At 28.1% G+C, this 21931-nt stretch overlaps 1 protein-coding gene across 1 annotated transcript in view; it reads right to left on the bottom strand.

Moving 5' to 3' along the window:
- Positions 1-11: 11 nt before the first annotated feature.
- The window catches only part of cubi_01452 (polyketide synthase), a gene marked incomplete at both ends in the record, with an annotated part of 40311 nt that continues 18391 nt past the window's right edge, over positions 12-21931 (bottom strand). Inside the window, one exon of the mRNA XM_029018464.1 lies at positions 12-21931. This exon is cut by the window's right edge and continues 18391 nt beyond it. Within this exon, the coding sequence (XP_028873691.1) occupies positions 12-21931 (21920 nt within the window).

Below are 21931 nucleotides of genomic sequence, written 5' to 3'. Positions count from 1 at the left end.
ATCATTCTATCCTAATTAAAAATTTTTGAAAGTCCATTAACTAGGCTTTCAACATTTAAACTATTAAAAATTTCAAAATGGTTCGTGTTAGATAAATACAACAGCTCTATATCGTTTATTTTATAAATATTTTGAGCATTTACAATTGCGTATGACCCATTCTTTTCAAATACATCGCCTATAATTGAAGAACGTGACAAAATAAAATATACCTTTTCATCAACTTCGAATTCAAATGTAGAGATTTTTATGCTCATTAAGAACGTAGCCCTTAATCTATCGATCAAGTTTTTCAACTCTTCGAACTCAAAAACTGATTCATTTTTTGTGTAGCTATTTATTTTGTTGTATGCACTTAAAATTGAATCAGAGTTATTCAGTATATCGATCATTGTTTCTGTGATCGAGTTAGATAATAAACTTGAACAGCTCACAAACTTCTTCAAAATTTGGAACGAAATTTCATCAATTTTCAAGTTATTGCTATCACTTATCTTAATTGGAACTAATGGATCAATCAACAAGAGTTTTAAATCATACTCCAAACTTTTTTCATTCTTTAGTCGTTTGAATATTTGCAATGCAAGACTGCTTGATATTGACCAACTTCCTATTATTACTTTTGAAGTTGCTGTGTGATTTAGAACAGAAATATTTTCTTTTATTGTCTCAAGAGTTATGTGGGTTAGTGAGCTTAAAACATTTTCGACTTTAGAATCTGGGAGAGTAACGAGAATGCACTTGCAATTGTATTTAGACTGTATCATATTACAAAATTCTTGGATATTCAATATAAATAATTTGTCGCATATAAATATCATGAAGTTAGTGAGTTCTATATTATTGATCGTCAAATCGTTATTTGTAAATTCAAAAATATATTCTTTTGTTGAAATTTTAGTTTCTTTTACTTTCTTATTAATAAAATCAATTGAATAAATCCAATCTTTCTCAAGTAGGTACTTGAAACAAGTATGTAGATAATTTGAATCACAAGATGTATGATTAATTTTCCCGGAATTGGAAATTAAATTATTTGTGTTTTTCATATCAAAATAAGGCATAATAGAATCTGCAGGTCTTTCTTTAACAAACATGTGTTGTAATGGAGTAAGTGGGTGATTTTTATCTTTTGATGTTTCATCCAACAGTTGTTCAACCCAATCTTCAAATTCTACCATTCTTAAATTTATACCCAATAAATCCAATGCTTTTTTTATATCATTCATATTTGCCCATCCTTCAGAGTCAAGATTAAAATCATTGTTAATTGATAAATTTGGATTATTTATTCCAAAACAACAAACTTGGCAACAGAAATCAACAGAAACTAAATGAAGTGCCATCTCTGTTATAGGTAAAGTCCCCATTTTAATACAACCTTTTACAAATGCATTTGGTAGATCCGAAATATTGGATGCCCCAGTTATACTATTTCCTCCTATTCTCCCAGGTCTATATATTGCTATAGGGAAGCCTCTTTTACGTGCTGATCTAAGAATTCTTTCTGCTGCCCATTTAGATTGTGAATATCCCAATAACAATGATTTGTGATGAATTCCTTCATTATCGTTTGTAATTACCGGGTCATCCTCGTAAAATATTCTTCTTCCATCATTCGAAAAGTAATTCCTCTTCATAAATTCAGTATTTTCTAAACCAGATAAATATGGTCCTACTGGAGGGTTCTCAATATGATCATAAAAAACTCCTAAAGTAGATATATGATGAATTGGAATAATGCAAGAATTACATTTTCCTTTTTTAGTACAATTTTTGCCACAATATTCGGGTGCAAAAGAAAGTTTCAACAATTCTACAATACTGAGTACATTAACGTTTTTGATATTTGAATAAGATGATGTAAAGTTTACGACAGCACCAATGTGAATAATTGAGTCGACCGAGTTTACTATCTCTTTATATTCAGTTTTAATTATCCCAAATGATGGGATTGAAGTGTCTCCCACAACAATTTCTATATTTTTTTCTATAATTAATTCTGCATCTTGAATTGAATATTTATAAAGCGCATCCAATAACTTTTCTTTACCATTATTTTTGTCAGAGCACCTCACCAAACACCATATCTTAATTTCTCTATTCAAATTTACGAGGTTTTCAATCATACAAGTACCCATAAATCCTGTTCCTCCAGTCAAAAATACTCCAGACAATTTGTTCTTTTCACCAGATGGTAATCTAACACCACGAATAATATCAGAAGAATTTGAATTTACAGTAATTGCCTCATCTAAATTAATATCCTCATTTATTTCTTGCCATCTTCTCGATTTCGAAGAAATAATTTCTTCAGTATTATATCCAAATAATTCCCTTCTGACTTCTCCTTCTAGATATAAAACGACTTCATCTAGAGTCGGGTTGTCAAGCATTAAAGATATTGGTAACTTTATCCCAAGATTCTTAAAAACCGAATTTCTAAATTCAACTGCCATTAAGGAATCGATTTCTGCTAGATCATAATTTTTTTCCTCCACACCAAATATTTCATATGCAACAATTAATAGAACATCTTCTATATGCTTCCGAATATCAATAATTCCTTCAAATTTATCTTTAATAATTTTTGAATCACTTTCGAGTTTTGCCGGACTCTTTAATAATTTACTATTAATTTCACTGAAAATAAATGGTACCTTGTTTTCAAAAATAGTCAAAAATTCATTCCAGTTAATATTTGCTATTGCGATTTCAGAGGGTAAAATATGGTCTCTATTTCCATCTTCAATTATATCAAAAATTGCCGATAAACATTTTAGTCCTTCTGAGTTATATATTGGTTTGATACCTGATAATGAATGATGTTGTGATAGTTCCGCTGCCATTCCCTGCTCTCCCCATGGCCCCCATTGTATACTAAGATCAAGAATACTAGATTCTTCAAATTTTCTTCTAAAATTAATCAGCGAATCTAGATATGAATTTGCTGAAGAATAGCTATATTGTCCAAAGCTTCCAAATAATGAAGAAATTGAGGAAAACCCAATAAAGAATTTTAACTTATATGGAAGCATGTTTTTTATTGCATTATGTAAATTGATTGCTCCAAAAACTTTGGGTCCAAAAACATTCTCCAAATTCTGTATTGAATGGTTTTTTATTAGTGAATCACTCAAAACTCCAGATGCATGAATTAATCCAACAATTTTAGAGTTTGATCTTATCGTTTGAGAGATAATATCTTTTAATATTGACAAAACTGAATCATAATCAGTAACATCACATTTCATGACTTTTATACTAGAATTGAGCATTGATATCCTCTTCCATATTGATTCGCATTGTTTGGAAGGTAACCCTGACCTAGAAAGCAATATAATGTTACTTATATTTCTGCATTTTATTAACCATTCCGTAATGATTAATCCAAGTGCGCCAGTACCTCCACTAATCAATACTAAATCATTGCTTAATTGATTATCTTTATTTAAAAATTCATTTTTCATTTGAATTGAATATTGGGGTTTTATGATCTTTGAACAAACCTGAATCTTTTCTCTAAAGATATTTATAAAAATATCTTCGGGAAGAGATTTATTTTTCGATAAGATATTGACCAAATTGAAAATAAATAAATTATTTATACAAAAGTCCTCAAATTTCTCAATTACCATGTAATTAATCATTTTTCTCAACTCGATTCTTGCAGTTTTACAAAGGCCTAATATGCCTCCTCCTTTATTATATGACTCTAAAGAAGCATCATTAAATTTGTTAATTTTAACAAACCATACTTTAGTATCAGAGGCACATTCTTTGCATAAAATTACTGCATAATTCATTAATTCAATTTCACTTAAATTGAAATTTTCAATTATAAAAATAATTTTTTCCCAACTTTTAAGCTTGATATTTTTAATTAGTTCATATTCTGATTTAATCATGGAATAAAGGCCTTGTTCACTTTCCAAATTATTTTCTAAACTTATAGATCCAACAAACAATGTTCCCCCATCTTTATTGTAATTTACTTCAACTTCGCTTGAAACCATTTCAATCTCGAATAATTTTTGAATTTCTGTATTCCAAATCAAATTATTTATATTGTTGAAGATTGAAAATTGCTCCATTTCATATTCAATACTACCATTGTCCTTTGAATTCAAGTCATTTATTGTATATTTAGTTGTGAAAAATAGTTTACCTAATTTATCTTTAATTATTGCTGAATCATTGTTAATCTCAAGAATTAAATATTTCTGAGAAATAGAAGAATTAAATAGCTCACCAATCACTGTTTCATAAAAATTAATATCAATGTTCAAATTCATTATTTTCTCAATATTATAAAGTTTTATAAATTCAAATAATAATTGCATTAGTAATGGATGAATGCTATAACCAGTAAATGACTTTGACAAAGATTTGTAATAGTCATCCGTACTGAGAATTAAACACACAGAGTTTCTTTGGGTATTTTCTATATAAGATATTTCGGATTTTAATTTAATGGCTAATTCCTCCATGTAACTCATGATTTTCTGGAATAATTTATTTTCTTTTATATCAAAAGAAAACAATTTTTCGATAGAATTAAATGAATTTTCAAAGTTAATATCTTGAAACTCTATGCTTTCATTTTCCCTAAATGATATTTTTGCATTTGACGTATAAATCAAATCATCTTGTAGTGAAATATTTATTTTAAAACCATTGATATCTTTTTTCTCAACTTCAAGCCAACAAAATTGATAATCCTGTACTTTATAAAAATTCAGATTTTCTATAATGATTTCACAATGATTGTATCTACCCGTTTTCATTAAGTTGAATATTTCATCCTTGAAAATTTCTCTAACTCCACCATTAACGAATTCAACCAATAGCCCCTCTGAATTATCAAAAATTTCAATTGAATTTTGAAAAACAATTTTTCTATTGGTTTCAAATTTAATTAAGGGATTTAGATTAATATTTATCCATGGAAAACGTCTCAATTTACTGAAAATATAATTTTTATTTATTTTTGAATTCGCAACAGTGTTATTTAAAAATGGGTTAATAGTATGATTAATTTGATCAGAAACTAAATTCAAATGTTCAAGCTCTGTAGAAGGCTTTCCAAGCATTGTGCAAAAAATCTTAATTTTTGTTCTGAGCTCTTTTGGGATGCATTGTATAGATAGTTTTGTTAGTATTGGTTGAGGTCCAATTTCCAGTATTATGTTACAATCCAATTCCTTTAATGCATGGTTTATTGCGTCGTAAAACAAAACAGGATGAACTATATGGTCAGACCAATAATTAGAATTCATCAATTCAGAATGACTTATTATTTTGCCTTTTAATGTTGAAACAAACTTGATTTCTGTTCTATTTTTATTCCTAAAAACGATCTTTTCTTCAATGAAATCTTTGTAATTATTCGCTATATTTTGCATTAATGACGAGTGGAATGCATTCTCAATATTTAGAAACTTTCCACTACCACCTATTTTTTGTAATATTGACTGTAATACGAACTTTCTTCCAGAAATTACAACACTATTCGGTCCATTAATTGCAGCTAATGATACAGTATTCTTATCAAATTCTTTAAGAACTTCCATAATACTGCTTGCAGATCTTCTCAAGGCGAGCATTCCTCCATCACTAATATTCGAATTCACTAATAGTTTTGATCTATGTATTATCATTTTTAATGCCTGGTCTAATTCAATTGCGCCTACAATAACTGCAGCAGAATATTCACCTAAGGAATGGCCAATTACTAAATCTGGACTTATTCCTCTGCTTTCTAATAATTTTGCTAGTGAATACTCAAGTGAAAAAATTGCAACCTGCGAATATTGGATATCATTTATATCACAAAAACCGGCATCTTTTGATCCAGCTTTTGTTTTTGGTGTTGATACACCTGGGTACAAAATGTCAATTAATGATTCTGGCAAATATTCATCAGCATATTTCGCGCAATATAACATTGATTTTCTAAATACAGGTTCATTGTCAAAAAGCTCTTGCCCCATGTTTTCAAATTGACTCCCTTGTCCAGTAAACATAAATACAATTCCTTTTGAAACTTGTTTGTCAACTTTATCAATTGCTAAATATTTTTGATTTCCTAAAAGATATTCTGATTTGTTTTTTTGAATGATTACATGAGCATTGGTTCCACCAAATCCAAACGATGAAACTCCTCCTAGACTAGCTGAAACTGTTAAATTTGTATTTGGAATGGTTACGTTAAAATTAGAGCTGTCGATTAATGGATTTAATGTTTTAAAATGAAGATTTTTTGGAATAATAGAATTATTTAGCATTAATATCATTTTTATTACTCCTGCAACTCCCGAAGCTCCCTCTAAATGCCCAATATTTGTTTTTAATGCTGTAATATAGATTGGATTCCTATTTCTAGAACCAAAAACATTTTTTATTGCTCCGAACTCAATAGGATCGCCCAATTGCGTTCCTGTTCCATGTGCTTCAATTATTGAAATTTCATTTATTTTTAATGATGAATCTTCAATAGCAGATTTGATTACTTTCTGTTGTGCAGGACCATTTGGAGCAGTCAAAGAAGCGCTTCTTCCATCTTGATTTACTGCAGAACCTTTAATAAAGCCATAAATATTAATATTAGATTCGTTATTTAAGGTTTTTTTATCGAAATCTCCATTCTTTCTTTCATCAACTCTACATAGTACCAATGAACAGCACCCTTCCCCTCTTACATATCCATCTGCATCTTTATCAAAAGCTTTACAACTTCCTGTTATTGATAACATCTTTGATTTTGAAAATACAATATATGCCTGTGGAGAAAGTAGTAAATTCACTCCAATTACAATAGAAATATCGCACTTTCCCCACCTAAGATTTTGTATAGCTATATCCAATGCAACAAGTGATGATGAACATGCAGTATCAACAGTCATGGAAGGTCCATTCAAGCCTAAGTTATAGGAAATTCTATTAGAAATAAGAGAAAGTGCGACGCCAGTTCCAGTAAAAGGAGAAATAAATTCTGACTCCGATATTTTATTCCCTTGCATTAATGCCCAATCACTATTTCCACAACCAACATAAACACCAGTTCGAGTTCCTCTTAATTTAAGCAAATTTAATTTTGCGTCTTCAATTGATTTTACTCCAAGCATAAGAGAAAGTCTCTGTTGAGGATCAATGGTTGCTGCTTCTGAAGGAGAAATTCCAAAATAATGCGCATCAAATTTATCAATGTCGTCGATAAATGAACCATAATTTGCATAATAATATGGACCAAAATTCTCTGGATTTAAACTATAATATTTTTTATGATCCCACCTAACCACTGGTATATTCGAAACACAATTAATACCGTTAGTTAATACCTCCCAAAATGAGTCAATATCCTCACTTGATCCGGGAAATTTGCAAGAAATACCAATTATAGCAATATCTAAAATTTTATTTTTTTTAATATTGTTAACTGTGGCATCGTATGGTTCGCCTTTAACTCTTACACCCTCTAATTCACTAATAATATAGTCTTTTACATTGATTATTGTTGGGTAATCAAACATTAATGTGGTTGGAAGCAATATTCCTGTATTCTTAGATAAAATATTTCTGAATTCAACTGCAGAAAGTGAATCAACCCCAAATTCATGGAGTGGTTTATCTAATACTTTTGGATCATCAATATCTATTGTGTCATCTGTAACAACCGTTTTTATAATTTCTTTTAGTAAATTGATTATATAATCTTCCATTTCAATTGTGGTCTTCTTTTCCAATATCTCCATAATTTTTGATTTATTGTATTTTTCCTTAATAATTTCTTTATTTGTTATATCTGACAACATACTAGAAGCTTTACTAGGAATATTTGAAATTAATTTCCCCCAATCAGCATCCACTACACAAATTACACTAGGAACAGATTTTCTCTTAGATTTTATAACAGTATTTAGTACTTTTACTGCAGTAAGTTTATCCACGCCAGTTATTCCCGTAGAATTAAACTTTAAACCTAAACTATTTGATGCCATTCCTTCTCCCATCCAAGGGCCCCATTGAATGCTGAAACTGTTCATTCCAAGGCTTGATCTGTAACCCATAAAAGAGTCTATGAAAGAGTTAGCTGCAGAATAATTGGCTTGTCCAACATTCCCTAATAAGCTTGCAATCGAAGAGTATGAAATTAAAAATTCCAATCCAATACAGAGATATTGAGTTGTGTAATGAATATTCCATAGACCCTGAACCTTAGGGCTATATACATATTCAAATGATTCTTTTGAGTGCTCAAATAATTTTCTATCATCTAATACACCTGCAGTGTGAATTATGCCAATAATTGGTCTATTTTCTGGATTATTAAATATAGCATTTAAAGTCGAAGTAGTAGAATAAATATTTGAAATATCACAGTTAATATATTTAACTCCAGGTAGATTTGAAACCCCTTTAATCGAATTTCTAGATAATACAATTATGTTTTTCAATCCATTGAAATAAAGCCATTTTGTTGTGAATTTTCCCAATGATCCACTTCCGCCTATTATTATTACTATTCCACTCTGAATACCTGAAGAATCGTTAAGAGTTTGATTTTTGATTATTACTTTACCAATATGATTTGCCTTTTGCATAAATCTAAATCCAGAAATACATCCAGATTGCTCAATTAAATTGCCGGAACCTTCTTTAGAGTTTTCCATTGGAAATTCTATTAAGGGAATAACAGATTCTTTGCATTCTTCAATTCTTATCTTAATATTATTTAAAACTGTTCCAAACCATGTGGGGTCGTTCATTATCATATCATCAAGAGCTATAATTTCATATCTAATTCCGGGTTTTAATAAAAACATATCATCCCTCGACATAATATTGATTTTCCCCAGTTCAATAAAGACACCGTTATCTGAAAGTAACTCCAAACTGTAATCAATATATTTCCCAGATAAACAATTTATCACAACATCCAATTTTTCTCCTCCAAGTAAACTTTTCATATCCATTTTGAATAATTCTGGATTTCTACTGGTTGAAATATTTCTCACTCCTAAGTGTCTTAAATATTTTTCTTTTTTATTATTTCCAACGGTTGCAAATACTATGGCACCAACAGAATTACAGTAATTTACTGCAACTAATCCAACTCCCCCCGAGGCTGCATGTATCAATACACGATCCCCTTTCTTTATATTGTAAACTTCTCTGAAGCAAATGTCAACAGTGGAGTAAATTGTTGGAATTGATGAAGCCAAAGAAAAGTCGCAATTCTTTGGCTTCAAACAACAAGTATCACCAATTGCAACTATAAATGTTCTTAAGCAACCAGGAACCATTGCAAATACTTCATCCCCAGGTTTTAAGTGTTTTATACCTTTTCCTACAGAAACTACTATTCCTGAACAGTCTGAACAAGGAGGTCCAGGGTCTCCTGGATATAAACCCATAACATTCAATACATCTCTGAAATTTAACCCTACAGAACATATTCTCAATAATACCTCATTTTCTTTCAAAGTTGGCTCATTTTTCATCAAAGAAAAATCGTCCAAATGATCAAAGAACTCGATTAAATCTAACTTTTTCTCTGAACTTATATATGGAACGTTCGACTGCACTTCTGTTAACAAATTGGTTAATGAACCTCTTTCAGTTAACTTAATATTAAAAGGCCCATTCATTGGAATTGAAATTTTTGATAAACGAGGAAATGATAGTTTTCCATTCCTAAATATATATTCTGACTCATTGGAATTTAAAATATATGAGAATATTTTAGACAAATTTTCCTCGTTTATATCTTTTGCTCTACAGTCTAAATCAAGCAAGTTAAGGGAGCACTTATTGATTTCATATCTAGCTGATCTCACAATCCCCCAAATGTCAGAACCAATAAATTTGTAATTATCGTTATTATGTGGAATTGTGCCTTCTGTGATGAAGAGAACAACTGATGAATGAGAAATTTTAGGGTTAGTTCTAAATAGTTTTTCAAGCCAAGTTATAACTTCAATACCGTAATTATATAATTTATTTTTGATTTCAGAGCTTATTACAAATGCAATATTTACTTCACCAGAATAATCAATTAACTCTTCTAAAATACTGTCTTTGTTACGATAATATCTAATTAAATTATTTATTTTACTTTCTTTCTGAATTTCATCATTTAAATATACCATCCATTTTTTATTTTCAATTTGATCTAAAGCGTTATTTATATTTTTCCAAGTTAATCCCCAGCAATTTTCAATATATTCTAAGTTATCTCGTCTTGAATTTTTAATCGTTTTTTTATTCATATCAACAGTACTTCTATACCTGATATTTTTAATATCAAATAATAGATCATTATTTACTGAGTATATTTTTATATCTGAAATGACTTCATTTTTGTTATTTGTGGGCATTATTTTGCAATGCACCCATGCTTCTAATATTGGTTCTTGGTTAGTATAATATTCAATTTCATATATTGAGAATGGAACCCAAATCGTTTTATCTAAATTGTTTTTTAGGTCACAAATACAAACAAAGCAGGATTGTAGTGCTCCGTCTAATAGAGCTGGATGAATTCCAAACCCCAACTCTGCTAAAGAAAGAATTGGCTCTTGGGAATTTAAATTATCTGATATTTTGATATTTTCATCGTTACTTAGTTTAATTTTTGTTAAAGATTCATTTCCTTCTTTCAACTTCCAAGCTTTTTTTATTGTCTTGAATTTCCTGCCATATTCAATTCCCAAATCCTTTAATTTGTCATAAATCAATGAAATATCCAGCTCTTTTTCTATTGAACTCTCTAAATTCTTTATTGAAAATCCTTCATTTATCATTTCTGCCCGAATTGTATCTCCCACATCAGATGATACATGAATTAACTCACTATTACTTTCATCAATCGTATCTGAAAACATTCTTATTCTATTCATTTGTAAATCAAAGTCGCAAAATAATCTATTTTCGCTATTTTCTTCTAATATTAATGGTTGCTCAAATAATATATTATTTAGATTTATCTTCAAAGTTCTTTTTGAAAACGATATTTGTTCGTTATTACAAATATATATATGTTTTGCAACAGCCAAAATCATTTCAATATATGCAGCAGCAGGCCAAACTACTTTATTACCAATTATGTGATCAGAAAACATTTTTTTAATTTCATAATTAATATTCAGTACAAATTTTACTGTACTGAACATTTTATGATTAATATTTCTGAATAATTTAATTCCATCTAATTCTGAATCTTTGCTATCAACCATTTCCATTATTTTTTCACTTATCAAAGGATGTTTAGTATCCGACCAAGAATAGTTTTTACGTCTTAAAAATAAATTTTTTGAATGAAATAGTTTATTTTCTTCTATTATATTATCAGAATTACACTCAATTATCACATGTGCATTTGTTCCCCCAAAACCAAAAGATGAAATACCTCCATAAATAATGTTTGAATCACTCATAATATTTACTGGTTCTTTATCCTTAGGTATTATTACATTAAAGTCACTCAATTCAATCAATGGATTTAATTTCTTAAGATTTGGAATTGGAACTGCCACTCTATAGTTAAGAACTAAAAGTAATTTAATTAAACCTGCAATACCTGCAGCACCTTCCAAATGTCCAATATTAGCCTTTATTGCACCTAAATATAGTGGAGAATATCTTAATAAACATATATTACTATCAAAAATATCATCTTCCAAATTAAAGACAGATTTTATGGCATTATATTCAATTGGATCACCCAATTTGGTTCCAGTTCCATGTGTTTCAATGTAAGTTATTTGTGAAGGATATAGATTTGCTTTTTCTATAGCATGCTTTATCACAAACTGCTGAGAAGGGCCATTTGGAGCAGTAATAGTAGCACTTTTTCCATCTTGATTAACAAATGTAGATTTAATTACCCCAAATATTTTTTCATTATTTTTCCTTGCCTCAGATAAATATGTTAACAATAATGAAATAGAACCTTCCCCTCTTCCATATCCATTTGCTTTTTCATCAAAAGTTCTACAAATACCATCAGAAGAAAGCATATTTGCAGCACAACACGCCAAAAATGGTTGAGGAGCTAGAAGAAGGTTTACTCCTCCTACTATAGCAAATTTAATGTTATTACTTTTAATTTTATCGCATGCTGAGTCCAAGGCAACAAGAGAAGATGAACAAGCAGAATCTATTGTAAAAGAAGGTCCCTGAAAACCGAATATATAAGAAATTCTGTTTGATATTATAGATGGAGATATGCCTGTACCTGTGTAAGGTCCGGGGGGGATTGATGCAGTATTAGTCAAAATTGTCCAATCATTTGAAGAACAACCAATAAAAACGCCTGTATACGAATTTAATAATGTTTTTAATTCAATTTTTGAACTTTTTATGGCTGATAATGTTGTTTCCATTATTATTCTTTGTTGAGGATCAATGTAATTCACTTCGCTCGAAGATATTTTAAATTCGGAATTATCAAAAAATTCGATTCCATCAATAAAACTTGCAGAATCAGTATACATTTTTCCAGTATTTGCCTGTTCAGAAAAAAATAACCCACTGTCCCATCTATTATAAGGTATTTTTCCCACGCTACATTTAGAGTTTGTTAACAAATCCCAAAGTTCACTCAAATTAGTAATATTTTTTGGTAAACGACAAGCTGCTCCTATAATAGCAATGTTACAATCCATGCAAATTTTGTTCATATTCATCTCTTCTTGATTTTTTTGTATTTTGCAGTTTGAAATAGATTTTTGATTAATATAAGTTGCAAGGCTGGATATTGTGGGATAATCAAATAATAAGGTATGTGGAAGAGGAACACCAAAATTATGGCATAAAGAGTTTCTAATTTCAATTGCCATTATGGAGTCAACACCAAATTCCATTAAAGATTGTTCGAAATTAAGATCAATCTCAAAACCGAGAATTTCGCTACAAATAGAGATAATTTTATTTGAAATAAAATCTATTCTATTTTCAATAGGTATTGAATTAAGAATAGTGTTTTTATCTTCAATTGTACTATTGGATGCTATTTCTTTGAGAATCCCATAATTAATTCCTGTTTCAACGATAAATTTATCCCAGTTTGCAGGCTGAATTGCCAAAATTGGAGGGAAATTTTTGGAATCAAAGATTATATTTTTGATAACTTCAAATGCCAAATCATTATATATTAGGGATAGACCAACATTTATTAAATTTTTATGTAGTAATTCATTCTCTGCTGCCATTCCTTGTTCAGCCCAAGCACCCCATTGTAAACTATTTCCCGGTAGACCTATTTTTCTTCTAAATTCAATAATAGAATCCAATACTGAATTTGCACCAGCATATGCAGATTGACCAATATTACCAATAAGCGAAGTTATAGAGGAAAATGCGATAAAATATTGACAATTCTTCTTTAAAGTTGTATTGTGTAAATTAATCATTCCTTTTATTTTAGGTAAATTTACATTAACAACAATATTATCAGTTAAATTATGAATATTTGAATCAATTAAAGAACCTGCAATATGCATTATGCCAATCTTTTTGTATATTTTACTATACTTTTCAATTATAGTTTCAATTTCTCTTTTGTTCGAAATATCACACTTTTCAATCATTATTGTTTTTTTTATCTTTTCACTTAATTGCTTCCATTTTTTTGATTTATTAATTGATACTTCTGGATTCCTACTTAATAGTAATATATTTTTCATTCCAATAACTTTTATTAGCCATTCTGCAAGAACTAACCCTATCCCACCTAAACCTCCGGTAATAATATGGCAAGTTTCCTGTTCAGTCTCCAATCCCTTTGAAATAGAATTTTTAAACTCATATTGTGCTAATCTAGGAACAAGTATTTTATTTTTTCGAATTAAAAACTCAAATTCTCCATTTTCATATAAATTATTAACACTTGATAGAATATCTATTATTTGACTCAATCTTTCGATATTTAAATCATTATTCTTCGAGTAAAATTGATTAATATCAATATCTATCAGTAAAATTCTTAGTCTGGAACTTAGCTCTATTCTTAATGATCTCAAAAATCCCCATACCCAAGCCATGTTCATATTAATTATATCATTTTCTCCCTCTAAAATGGTATTGTTAACTAAAATAAAAACATTAATTGGGTTATTTTTGTTACTTAAATTTACTATCTTTCTTAATATTTGAATAAAAATCATTTCCCAATTCTCAGATTTCGAAAAACAATTTTCATCTAATTCTTTTATTTGACAATTATCTAAAATCGGAATGCACATATCAATCATTATATTTCTTTTATCATTTAAATCCATTTTGTCATTTAAAAATTGTAAATAATTTACAATTCTACCATTAGTAATTAGTTCCGTTTTTAAAATTGTACTATTTTCTTTGAAATCAATACATAAAATATCTAATGATTTTTGCTCAGATATCAAATTATACTCTAATTCTCTCCAAATAGTGTTCCAAACTAGTCCAGTTGAGCTACTGATGATGTTTGTTTTGTTTTCAGTAAAAATTATGTCTAATTTTAAGAATAATTCAGTTAATTTAATACAATAATCATCAATTAACCATAGGTTAATATTAGCATTATTGCCTTCATTCAATCTACATACTAATTCCAATGTGTATCTTGAATTACAATATATTTTCTCAATATCAAAGATACTGGAGAAAGTAATGTTTGAAAGTTTCTCAATCCTTAGTTTTGATGCGTCTATTTTTTTACTCAATATTTCCATAGATGAATACATCATTAAAATAAAAATGACTGGATGAATACAAAGAGCAGATTCAACTCCTAATTCAGAGATAGGAAGTTTAAATCTAATATGTATCGATGATTCATAAACCTCAATAGAATTAATCAACTCTAAAATATTTCTCGAGATTTTTGTCCGTTTAAATTCATTATCTTTTGCTAACTCGATTTCTGGAATGTAAACTTGAATTTTACTTACAATATTTTTTTTGATTGAAAGTGATGAAAGTGGAAGTCCATTGAAAGCACACAACATAAATTGATCATTGTTATTAATTAATCTCAATTTTGAATATTTTTCAAACTTTCGCAACCTGTTTGCAGTTTCGTATATTCCTTCTATTGATTCAATTTTTAATTCCAAAATATAGTTATATTTTTCGTTGACTATACTTAATAGAGATTCAAACAATAAAGAAATGATAATGTAAGACTGTTGATGAATTATTCCACTTCCATAAGATAAATCACAATATTTATCTATGAATAATTTAGAAATTTCAATGTTATAACCTGAATCTAAATTTGAATCAATAAGTGGATGAATGTTATTATTTAATTGAAATCTTTCAATTTTTGAAACTTTATTAATCTTCCCAAAATTATTTATTAAATTACCAATAAAAAATAAATAATTATTTTCGTTATTTATTATTGTTTTTGATCTATTCCTTAATTGATTCTTTTGTTTATTATTAAATTTGAAAGGATTCATTATTATAACGTGAGCATCAAAAAATTTAATTTCTTCAAAATCGAAATGATAATTTTCTGTTTCATTAATAAAATAAATATTTAAGTTTGAATTTGTAGGATATAATGTATTATTACTACTAAAGTATTCTTTAAGAAGTTTTATTCCACTTTTAAATGTAATTTTGTTTTTGATAGTGTCAAATAATATTGAACCAAATTTATTTGTAATTAAAGCATCAACGATAATTTCGTAATTAATCAAAGTATAATATACTGAGTAATAAAATGCAAATAATAAAAGGCTCATTTCTTCAATTTTAAATAAATGTTCTCTATTTCCATTTATTATTTCGCAAAAATCTAGATTTGAAATCTCAAGGATTATATTTGTACAATATCTAAAGTAATATTCAAATACCAAATTATTAGTAATTAACTCACGAAGTTGAGTTATATAGCCAATATTTATTTTAGAATTATTCTCAAATTCTTCATTTAATATTGCAACTACAGTATTATTTACCATTGGTATTTTATTTTCATTCTTGACTTCCAATATTGCATGAGCATTTGTTCCTCCAAAACCAAATGATGAAACTCCACCAATTAAAGAGTTATTATTTGAAATAGAAAGTTTAGTTTGAGAGCTTGGGAAAACAATATTAGTATCCACAACATTAATGTACTTATTAAGATTTTTTAAATGTAAATTTGGTGGTGAGATTCCATTTCTTAATGAAAGTAACAATTTAATTAATCCTGCAATTCCTGCAGAAGCTTCCAAGTGTCCAATATTTGTTTTCAGTGCTCCAATTACCAATTTATTTGGCGATAATTGATAAACTGTTTTTATTCCATCTATTTCTATTGGATCGCCTAATTGTGTGCCGGTGCCGTGGGACTCTATCATTGATACTTCACAAGGCTGAACTGCTGAACTTAATAACGAATTAGAAATTACATCAGATTGAGATTTGCTACTAGGAGCAGTTAGAGAGGCAGTTCTTCCATCTTGATTAACAGCAGTTCCTCTTAAAATTCCTAAAACTTTTCCACTGGATTGACTTTCCACATATTTTTTCAATACAATTGTTGCAACACCTTCGCCTCTTCCAAATCCATCAGCAGATTCATCAAATGATTTACAAAGGCCGTCTTTACTTAACATATTTGCTCTAGAAAATACAGAAAACAAATTTGGGGTTGTTATTAATTGGGATCCAGATACTATTGCCATTTCACATATTCCAAGAGAAATATTTTTATATGCAGCATCAATTGCAACAAGAGATGAAGAACATGCAGTATCTATTGTTATTGAAGGTCCTTTGATGCCATAAAAATATGAAAGTCTATTTGAAGCGATAGAGCTTGCAGTACCGGTACCAATGTATGCGGAATTACATTCTCCCCTGTTTAATAAATGCAAAGACCAGTCAATATTACAAAACCCAACAAATACTCCTGTGTTAGTATTTTTTATTGTTTCAATAGAATTTCCTGAAGAAATTAAGGCTTTCATTGTTGAATTTAAAAGATGCCTCTGTTGAGGATCCATTGTCCGTGCTTCTATGTTAGATATTCCAAATAAGTTATTATCAAATAATTCAATTCCTAGAATTGTTGACATATTCTTTGTAACACTTCCATTCTCTATTTCACAGTTCCACCTATTATAAGGAATAATATTGACACCGCACTTTCCCAATATAAGTGATTTCCAGAAAGAATATAGGTTATCAATTCCAGTAGGAAGTGTGCAACTAGCACCGATTATTGCTATTTGAAATTTCTGTATTTTATCAGAATTAATCTTTAAATCGTTTTTGTTTATCTTAATTTCTTTCGATGAAAAATTCTCAATATATCCAATTAATTCATTAACCGTAGGATAATCAAACAATACAGAAATTGGTAACTTAATATCAAATTCTTTAGATAGAATATTTCTTAATTCAGTAACTTCAAGCGAATTAATACCGAGCTCACGAATTGGAGTCTCAAATAATTGTTTATAATCAATATATTTCTTAGAGTCCAGTTTAATTATATTAAATATTATTTTTTTAATTCTTTCCGCAGTTCTGCTATTATTGATACATCCATTTTCGTTATTGGAATTAACTAAATCATTATTCAAAAATCTATTAAAATTTTTCAATATATTGTTTCTGAAAATAGAAATGTTTATAGAATAAAAATTTTCATTATAGTCTATATTCTTTAATTCCATTATTACTTTAGATCCATTTTCTATAATTTTCTTTGCCAAATGTTTATATTCTTTTTTTTTATTATTCTGAGAAAATATGAAGAAAATTTCCTTGAAATTTCGTTGAAGCAAATTAATTAAATAATAAATTTCCCAGGCGTTTTTTACTGAGAAATAATCTCCATCAATTATTAATGTATTAAAATCATCACTTAAAAACCTGTTGATAATTGAATCATGGAAAATATTATATAATGATTTTAATTTATTGTCTTTAAGTAAATTAAATAATTGCTTGTTGAAAGAAAAAATACTTTCAGATAAATGAGATCTAATTGAATATACAATTTCACCCAAATAATTATTCTTTGTGCTATTACTGATTAATAATTGGCCAAGATCAGCTTCTTGAATTAAAATCGGAAAGCTAAAAATCATTTCTTTATTTAATCGATTTAAAATAAAGTCTTCATGCATAAACTTTTCGTTAAATATAGTATCAACGATGGAAATATTTTCATATGTAATATTTTTTTTTTCGACTTGATCCCTGCTAACTATATTCTTCCTATTTATTGATATTATCTTTCCATCAGTATTTATCATATTTATTAATTCTGAACTTAAAACATCATCAGTAATTATTAAATCTCCGTTTAAATCACCTGAAGACTTTTTAATATCAATATTAAATTTCATAATCATTTTTCTGACCCCAATAGACAATAAAAAGTTATACTCGTTTTTATCGTTTACGAATACAGTAAAGTTGGCCTTGAAATGTAATAAATAATTAATTAGACTTAAACAAATTCCATTCAACTTTGAAAATACTAAAATAAAATTTTTTCTTCTTAATTTTGAAATAACTTCAATTATTTTTTCAATTATAGGATTATGTAGTAATAATACTGCTGATTCTTCATGAGATAAAAACGATGGCTTTTTGAAAATTAGCTTTGAAGTTATGATAAATTGATTTAGTTTATTTTTTACAATTCCAATAATATTATCTCCAATTTTAAAATCAAAAACTTCGTTTCCATGTGATACCACGGTTCCAGAGATCCCAAATATTTTTTCTCCATAACATTCTGTAATAGAGAACGCTTTTACCATTATTTCAATATCTTTACTACCTGGAATTTTTTTTGAAACTGTATTTAATGACTCAAAAGATGAATTAAAGAATGAAAAATATTGCATTAAATTTATTTCTAATATACATCTCCATGATTTTTTTACAGTATAAGTATCATTGTTAAATTCTTCCTTTAAGTATTCCGAAAATATTCGAATGGGAACTTTATAGTTGTTAGATTTCAGATTTGACTGGCATAGTAATTCTATAATTTTATTATTAGAAAAACCCAAATTATTAATAAATGATGTTATTTGATTTATTCTATAATAATCTATATCAACAAATTCTGAAATGTAATTAATAATTTGATGGATCATATTGCTTGACGATTTGATTGAAAATTTCTCCAATTTAATTTCATCTATGCTTATACTATTTAATGGAATAACTAAATTATTTTTAAATTTTTCTAATTCATCAATATTTTGCTCAAATAGATCACAATCAAATTTGTAATCATTTTCCATAACACATTCAGAGACAAGCGACATTCTTTGAGAGAAAACGTCCAAAAATATCTCTGTTTCCTTAGTTAATCCATATTCAATAGACCACAATGATACAAAAAACTTGTTTTCACAATTTTCATAAGTTAATAGATAGATATCTTTTTCATCAAAATTATAGTGTTTAAACCCAGTTATTTTGACTCCAAACTCATTATTCTGTAATTTATTAGAAAGATAAATAAATTCTCTAAATATATTTTCAATACTTGGATTAAAATCATTTAACAGTAATGAATTGCAACTTTCAAAAATTCCTAAAGCATTTTTTGTATATACATTGATTAGTTTATTTGATTCATCTAATGGGAAATTTTTCCAGTTGAATGATTTTCTTTTATATTTATTAAATTTAGATTTTTGAATATGTGAAACAATTCCGAAATCACTTTTTTCTACCCCAACTATTACGTGAGAGTTTGTACCACCAAACCCAAATGATGAAACTGATCCAAATACAATTTCTCCTTCAAAAGGAATCGACTTATTTGTTTTTGGAATCAATAGTTTGTCAGAACCAAAATTAATATACGGATTTAATTTTTTCAAATGTAAATTTCCAATTATTATTGAATCGTGGAGACTTAAGACTACCTTAATTAATCCAATTATACCAGAAGCTGCAAAAGTGTGTGCAAAGTTTGATTTGCCACTGCTTACCATTAATTTTGATTTTCTTTCAATAGAACAATAGGCTTCATACAATGCACTCACTTCAATGGAATCTCCTATTAATGTACCTGTTCCATGGGCTTCAACAATTGTTACCATTGAAGGATGAATGTTTTCCATACTAGAAAGTGCTAAATTAATACATTTAATTTGTGAATTCTTGCTTGGAGATGTCAGTGTTGCAGATTTTCCATCTTGGTTTATGGATGTACCCGAAATAAAGCCAAAAATTTTTTTATTTTTCTTCTCACATTCATTCTGAGGTAAAATGACTATTGCAGCAACCCCTTCTCCAATCCCAAAACCATCCGCAGAATAATCAAAGGACTTACATCTTCCATCCTTAGATAACATCATTGATTTAGAAAAAACAATAAATGTTGTTTTATTTAATGTCATTTGTACTCCTGCCACAATTGCACCAATACATTGTTTTTTTTCTATATTCTGTATTGCGATATTAAGAGAAACAAGTGAAGATGAACATGCAGTATCTATTGTTAATGATGGCCCACTTAGGCCAAAAGAATAAGAAACTCTATTTGAAATTAGGGACGATGAAGATCCTGTACCTGAATATGCATTTATCGAGTCCAAATCAGATAATTTTTCCATCCAATCATTAGTGCAACTGCCAACAAAAACTCCTAGATTTAAATTGATCAATTCATTTAAATTTCTATAGCCAGAGATATGTAAAGCATCAAAACAAACTTCCAATATTAGTCTTTGTTGTGGATCCATTTCCATAACTTCATATTCATTTATCTTAAATAATTCATTATCAAATAAATGTGCATTTTCAATGAATGTTCCATGATTACAGTAGCTTTTCCCAACAATTGATTCATCAACATTTAAAGAATCTCCCCAATCAATTCTATTTATTGGTGCCTCTATTACAAAGTCTTTATTTTCTTTAAGTAAGTGCCAAAACAATCCTATTGAAGTATTTGCAATGGGAAGTTTGCTTGCCATACCAACAATACACATTCTAGAATTCTTGTCTGAATAATTATCAATTATTGAAGTTAATATTCTTGGATTTTTAAAGTATTCATTAAGATTTAACAAAGTATGTTTTTCTTTAATTTCGTTTTTTATTTCATCATCTAAATATATTTCCATATTTCCTTCAAATTGATAACTTAGGCTTAGTAAATAACTAACAATAGAATTAATGGAAGGATAATCATAGAGTAAAGAAGGTGTAATATCATAATTTAATTTTAAGGATAATTTATTTACAAGTTCAACAGCACTTAATGAAGAAATACCAATGGAAAATAATGAATCATCCAAATTATATTCCTTTTTATCCGGAATTAATGAATTTACTGATTTGATTACCATTTCTTCAATCCACTTTTTTCTATGAGATAAATTAATTGAAAAGTTATTATACTCTATATAATTGTCGAATTTTTTTTTCGTTACTTTTTCAATAAATTTAAAATAAAGGAGTTTTTTAGACAGTTCAATATTGTTTTTGGACAATTGGTTAATAACATTTTCATCAATATTAACAGGAACTATAGTACCATTTATTCTTTTATTAATAATTTCATCAAATATATTCGTGAGGATTGATATATTATTAATATAATTTCCAACTGAAAATAGTTGACTTCTATCACTATTCATATAATTAACAAAGTTATTATCCAGAATATAAGTTGAAGGTATTTTTAATAATTCACTTCTGTGGTATGTTAGATTTTCAAATAAAATTTCGGGAAACCCAAATTTCAATTTCGCATCAAATTTTCCAAGAATGCCTGAAATTATCACAAAAAATGTTAGATCATATCCTCTCTTAGATACTAAATTATGAATATTCCAAGGAATCAGTGAATAATTATCTATTTGTTTTTGGTTAATTTCTTCAGTCATTTTATTGAAATTTATATGAATATAGCCTGTCAGTTCTAAGTTTTGATATTCCTCTATGATCTTATTAAAAC

The sequence above is a fragment of the Cryptosporidium ubiquitum genome, assembly GCF_001865345.1.
Source record: "Cryptosporidium ubiquitum isolate 39726 chromosome Unknown contig_20, whole genome shotgun sequence".
NCBI classification, from domain to species: domain Eukaryota; phylum Apicomplexa; class Conoidasida; order Eucoccidiorida; family Cryptosporidiidae; genus Cryptosporidium; species Cryptosporidium ubiquitum.
The sequence above is the reverse complement of the archived record's forward strand: the minus strand, read 5'-3'. Positions and strand labels throughout refer to the sequence as shown.